General features: G+C 46.2%; 1 protein-coding gene across 1 annotated transcript; it reads left to right on the forward strand.

The window, feature by feature from the left end:
• The first annotated feature begins 1,344 nt into the window (after positions 1-1,344).
• LOC140175653 (uncharacterized) lies at positions 1,345-4,909 on the forward strand. Its single transcript, XM_072204183.1, has 3 exons — positions 1,345-2,872; positions 2,916-3,868; positions 3,938-4,909. Exons 1-3 carry the CDS (start codon positions 1,345-1,347, stop codon positions 4,907-4,909), a joined length of 3,453 nt encoding a protein of 1,150 aa, XP_072060284.1.
• The last annotated feature ends 433 nt before the right edge of the window (positions 4,910-5,342 follow it).

Here is a 5,342-nt window from a genome sequence, read left to right on the forward strand (position 1 = left end):
ATCATTTCTATATACCTATTGAATTAAACATCATATATATATCTATTGTTCACATTATTTAATATTTTCATTGTTTACTTATACTTTTATTTAATACATATGCGTAGATCTCTTTTTTGTATCCGAGTTAATTACATGAATGAATAAAGAAATGAAATGTGAAATTAATAGACAAAATAAGAAAAAAAAATGAGCATATTTCGTGTATATATAAGATAGGAACATTGCATATAACAATGCCATACTATACAAAAGTACAAAAGTAAAATGTATGTATATTAGAACCTTGATTTGATTCTGGTTATAAAAAAAATAAATAAATAGATAAATATGTTGACCTTAAAAAATAAAAAAAAAAAGAAAACTAAAAACTGATGGAAAAATTGAACATGAGGAGGACTGTTAGAAATGGAACACTATACTAGATTTTTAAGCCACTCATTTTAATGGAGTCTCTTTGTGTTCCATTTTATTCTTTTTCTAAGAGGAGTTGCTCCATCAAAAAGGTAGAGATTTTAGATGACAATTAAACCATGAATTTTTACTATAAAATGATTTTATCTTTTTAGCAGATCGAACAACACAATTTTTTTTTTATCATCCAATTAAATAACATTTCAAAAGATATTATTAATGATCCACAACAACGTAACATGTATTTGATATTGACTTAGTTGAAATATCATACATTTCTTCAATAATATTACTATGTATAACTTTCAATCTATTCCCCAAAGATTCGAATTACACATTAGTTTTAAATTTAAAGTTGTTTTGACCGAATATGATACAAGTTCAAAATTTGTAGGGATTCTTGGTTCACATTTGTTGAAGACATGTAACAACAATGGACCGATAAGATCATAAGAGTATGTATAGTCAAAGTTAGAATTTAATGAGTCTATAAAAAACAAGTATAATCTATGTTACGGACCCGGCCCATGGATCTCAGGTCCACGACCGACCCCGAATCCGGGTAAAACGGGCCAACCCATCTCACCCTGCTGAAGACCCGGGAACCGGCTTTCTAAGAGCTCCTAACTAACTTTTAAATTCAAACATCTCCCTTATCTTAGCCAGATAAGATAAGATAAGATAAACCACCAAACACCTATAAATAAAGGATCCAAGTCCTTCCAGGTATTCATTCATTCCTCATACCTCACACCTCTTAGATCTATTCTGACTTGGGCGTCGGAGTGTCTTTGCAGGTACCTCCCTCCGCTCCTTCTGGGCAATCCAACATCCGATCCAATCCGCAGGTTCCCGATCCACTTCCTAGATCGTATCAGAAGCATTCTGTACATTGGCGCCGTCTGTGGGGACCTGCGACAGTCGGAATAGATGGAGGGTATCTTGGACGAAAATCCATCAAGCCAAGACGACTCTAGACCACGCCATCCGACCCCGGAACAACAGGAGGTCATGAACAAAGCCCGGATAGCCAGCACTATCCACCGCACAAACAAGCACATGATCACAGATCCACAACACCCCGAAAAAACAAGGGACAAAGCAACACAGATCATTCAGGATCTCTGTCTCCGAGTCCAGGAACTCGAAGGTAAACTAACCGACAAAAGAAAACACGCCGACGAACACGGAAGCCAAGCAACATCCCGGCCACGATCCTACCGCGGAAGGTCGCCAACCCGGCAACATAATAGGAGAAACGACCGTAGCCACTCACGCAACCACCGACACGACAACTCGCCAGAACGACGACACAGCAAAAAATACCACCGCAGCGCGTCCCACGATTTAAGCCGTCAGCACGACTCGGACGAAGACCCGAAACGACGACACACCAAGCGCACAAGAAACGACCACACCATAATGGGAGCCACGCCCTTCACAGAAAGAATCTTAAGAGCAAAACTCCCTAGAGGCTTCGACAAACCAACCGACATGAAGTACGATGGAACTAAGGACCCTCAAGAACACCTAACGGCCTTCGAAGCCAGAATGAACTTGGAAGGAGCATCCGACGCGGTCCGATGCAGAGCCTTCCCAGTAACCCTTGCCGGACCGGCGATCAAATGGTTCAACGCCCTCCCAAACGGATCCATAACCAGCTTCCACGACATCACAAGAAAATTCATGGCCCAATTCACAACCCGAATCACCAAAGCCAAACACCCCATCAGCTTGCTAGGGGTCACGCAGAAGCAAGAAGAATCTACAAGAAAATACCTCGACCGCTTCAATGATGAATGCTTGACGGTCGACGGACTCACGGACTCCGTTGCCAGCCTCTGCCTAACTAACGGACTCATGAATGAAGACTTTCGCAAACACCTCACCACTAAACCAGTATGGACCATGCACGAAATCCAGAACGTCGCCAAAGACTACATCAACGACGAGGAAGTCAGCCAGGTCGTCACTGCCAACAAACGGCAACACGTCGCCACCCAACACGGCAATCCGACCCCCCGTCATAACCCACCACCAAAAGAGAACCAACGAGACAGCCTTAGACCAACCCACCGACCACCAAGAATAGGAAAATTCTCCAACTACACCCCCCTAACAGCACCAATAACCGAGGTATACCACCAAATAGTAGATCGAGGTGTCATCCCAAAGGCCCGACCACTCAAGGAAAGGACAGGAGGAAACAAAGCTCTCTACTGCGACTACCACCGCGGATACGGCCACAAAACACAAGATTGTTTCGATCTTAAAGACGCTCTTGAGCAGGCCATACGAGATGGCAAACTCCCAGAGTTCGTCAAATTCATCAGAGAACCAAGGCGCGCCGACAGAGACAAATCACCAGAAAGAGAAGGACGTCACCCGAGAACTCAAAAACCAACCCCCAGGGAAAACCCCGAAGAAGATCCGACCATCATAGTAAACGTCATCACGGGCAAAGACGTGTCGAATAAAGTCAAAACTAACAATGAAAAAAGACCTCAAGATAATGGCCGTCAGGCACCACGACCCAGTCACCATAGCCGACAGCACGATAACTTTCTTGCCCGAGGACTGCCAACACGGCACCTCGGCCGAAGACGCCCCCTTCGTCATATCAGCCCGAATCGGAACAGGGCTAGTAAGAAGAATACTGGTGGACACCGGCGCCGACTCCAACATCCTCTTCCGAGGAGCCTTCGACAAACTCGGGCTCCGCAACGACAACCTCCAAACGCACCGCCACGGCGTCACGGGCCTCGGAGACAACTTCCTCAAACCAGACGGCTCGGTTACTCTTCCCATCACCATAGGAACAAGCAATCAGAGAAAGACGATCTTATCCGAATTCGTCGTCCTAAAAGACTCCACAGCCTATAACGTCATTCTCGGGAGAAAAACAATCAACGACTTCTCGGCAGTCATCTTCACCAAATACCTTCTCATGAAATTCAGGGCCGACGACGGCACCATCGGGACCATTCACGGAGACCGAGAAGTCGTAGCCGAATGCGACAATAATAGCTTAGCCCTAAGAAGAAAATCCCGGGACGCAGCCGGAATATTCCTTGCCGACCTAGACGCACGGATAGACGGCCAACCTAGACCGGAACCAGAAGGGGACATGGAAAAGCTACAAATAGGGCCAACCAAAGAAGAATACACGTTCATCAACAGAAACCTCCCATACGACCTCAAAGAAGAACTCTCCCAACTTTTGAAACAAAACAGAGACCTATTCGCATTCACACCAGCCGATATGCCGGGAATAAGCCCCGACCTGATGTCTCACCATCTGGCAGTAGACCCCCTAGCCAAACCAGTGGCGCAAAGAAGACGGAAAATGTCACCAGACCGAGCCGCCGAGGTCCGAAAACAAGTGAAAGCCCTACTCGAAGCCAACTTCATCCGAGAACTCCCTTATATGACCTGGCTAGCCAACATCGTACTGGTAAAAAAATCTAACGGGAAGTGGCGAATGTGCGTTGATTACACGGATCTCAACAAAGCATGCCCAAAGGACGCCTTCCCCTTACCAAACATCGACGGGCTAGTGGATGCAGCATCCGGCCACCGGTACCTCAGCTTCATGGACGCATATTCCGGCTATAACCAGATCCCGATGCACCGACCAGACGAAGAAAAAACAGCATTCATCACCCCAGACGGAACCTACTGCTATAAAGTAATGCCCTTCGGCTTGAAAAACGCCGGAGCCACCTACCAGCGACTTGTTAACAAAATATTTCGCAACCTAGCCGGAAACAAAATAGAAGTCTACATAGACGATATGCTCGCCAAGACAGAATCCGGTGAGCAACTAACCGACGACCTCAAGGTAATAATGGACACCCTGCGAAAACACCAAATGCGACTCAACCCAACAAAGTGTGCCTTCGGAATGGAAGCAGGAAAATTCCTCGGCTTCATGATCACGCAACGTGGAGTTGAGGCAAACCCAGAAAAATGCCGTGCCGTCCTTGAGATGACAAGTCCCAAAAACCTCAAAGAAATCCAAAAACTCACCGACCGACTAACTGCACTATCCCGGTTCCTCGGGGCATCGGCCCAAAAGGCAATCCCTTTTTTCAAACTTATGAAAAAAGGAACCCCCTTCAAATGGGAAATAGAATGCGAAGAAGCTTTCCAACACTTCAAGAGGGTCCTAACGGAACCTCCAATCCTCGCAAGACCTCAAACAGGGGAAACACTATACCTGTACCTCTCCATAACGGAAGAAACAATCGCAGCAGCACTCGTCCGGGAAAACGAGAAAAAGGAACAAAAACCCGTATACTTCATAAGCAAAGTCCTACAGGACACAGAAGCCCGCTTCACGCTTAGAGAAACTGGCTTTCACACTCCTCTCGGCATCCCGACGACTACGACAATACTTCCAGGCCCACCCCGTAACGGTCCGAACCGACCAAGCGGTCAAACAGGTATTACAGAAACCCGACCTAGCGGGAAGAATGCTAGCATGGTCCATTGAGTTATCCCAATTCCAGATCAGGTTCGAACCCCGAAACGCCATCAAAGCACAGGCCCTGACCGACTTCATTGCCGAAATGACTCCGATCAAACTGACACCCGAACCATGGAAACTGCACGTCGATGGCTCATCAAACTCCACTCACGGAGGCACCGGAGTTATACTCGAAAACCAAAACGGGATCATAATTGAACAATCAATAAGATACGACTTCCCAGTATCAAATAACCAAGCAGAATACGTGGCCCTCTTAGCCGGCCTAAACCTAGCCCGGGAAGTCGGCGCCAAGGTACTCGAAGTTAACACCGATTCCCAGGTGGTGTGCTCCCAAATCAACGGGAGCTACCAAACCCGAGACCCCCTGCTCCAACAATACCTCAATAAAGTAAGTGAATTAAAAGAAGGATTCGAAAATGTCTCCATACAGCACGTC

The sequence above is a fragment of the Arachis hypogaea genome, chromosome 10 (genome assembly GCF_003086295.3).
Source record: "Arachis hypogaea cultivar Tifrunner chromosome 10, arahy.Tifrunner.gnm2.J5K5, whole genome shotgun sequence".
In the NCBI taxonomy this organism is placed as follows: Eukaryota; Viridiplantae; Streptophyta; class Magnoliopsida; order Fabales; family Fabaceae; genus Arachis; species Arachis hypogaea.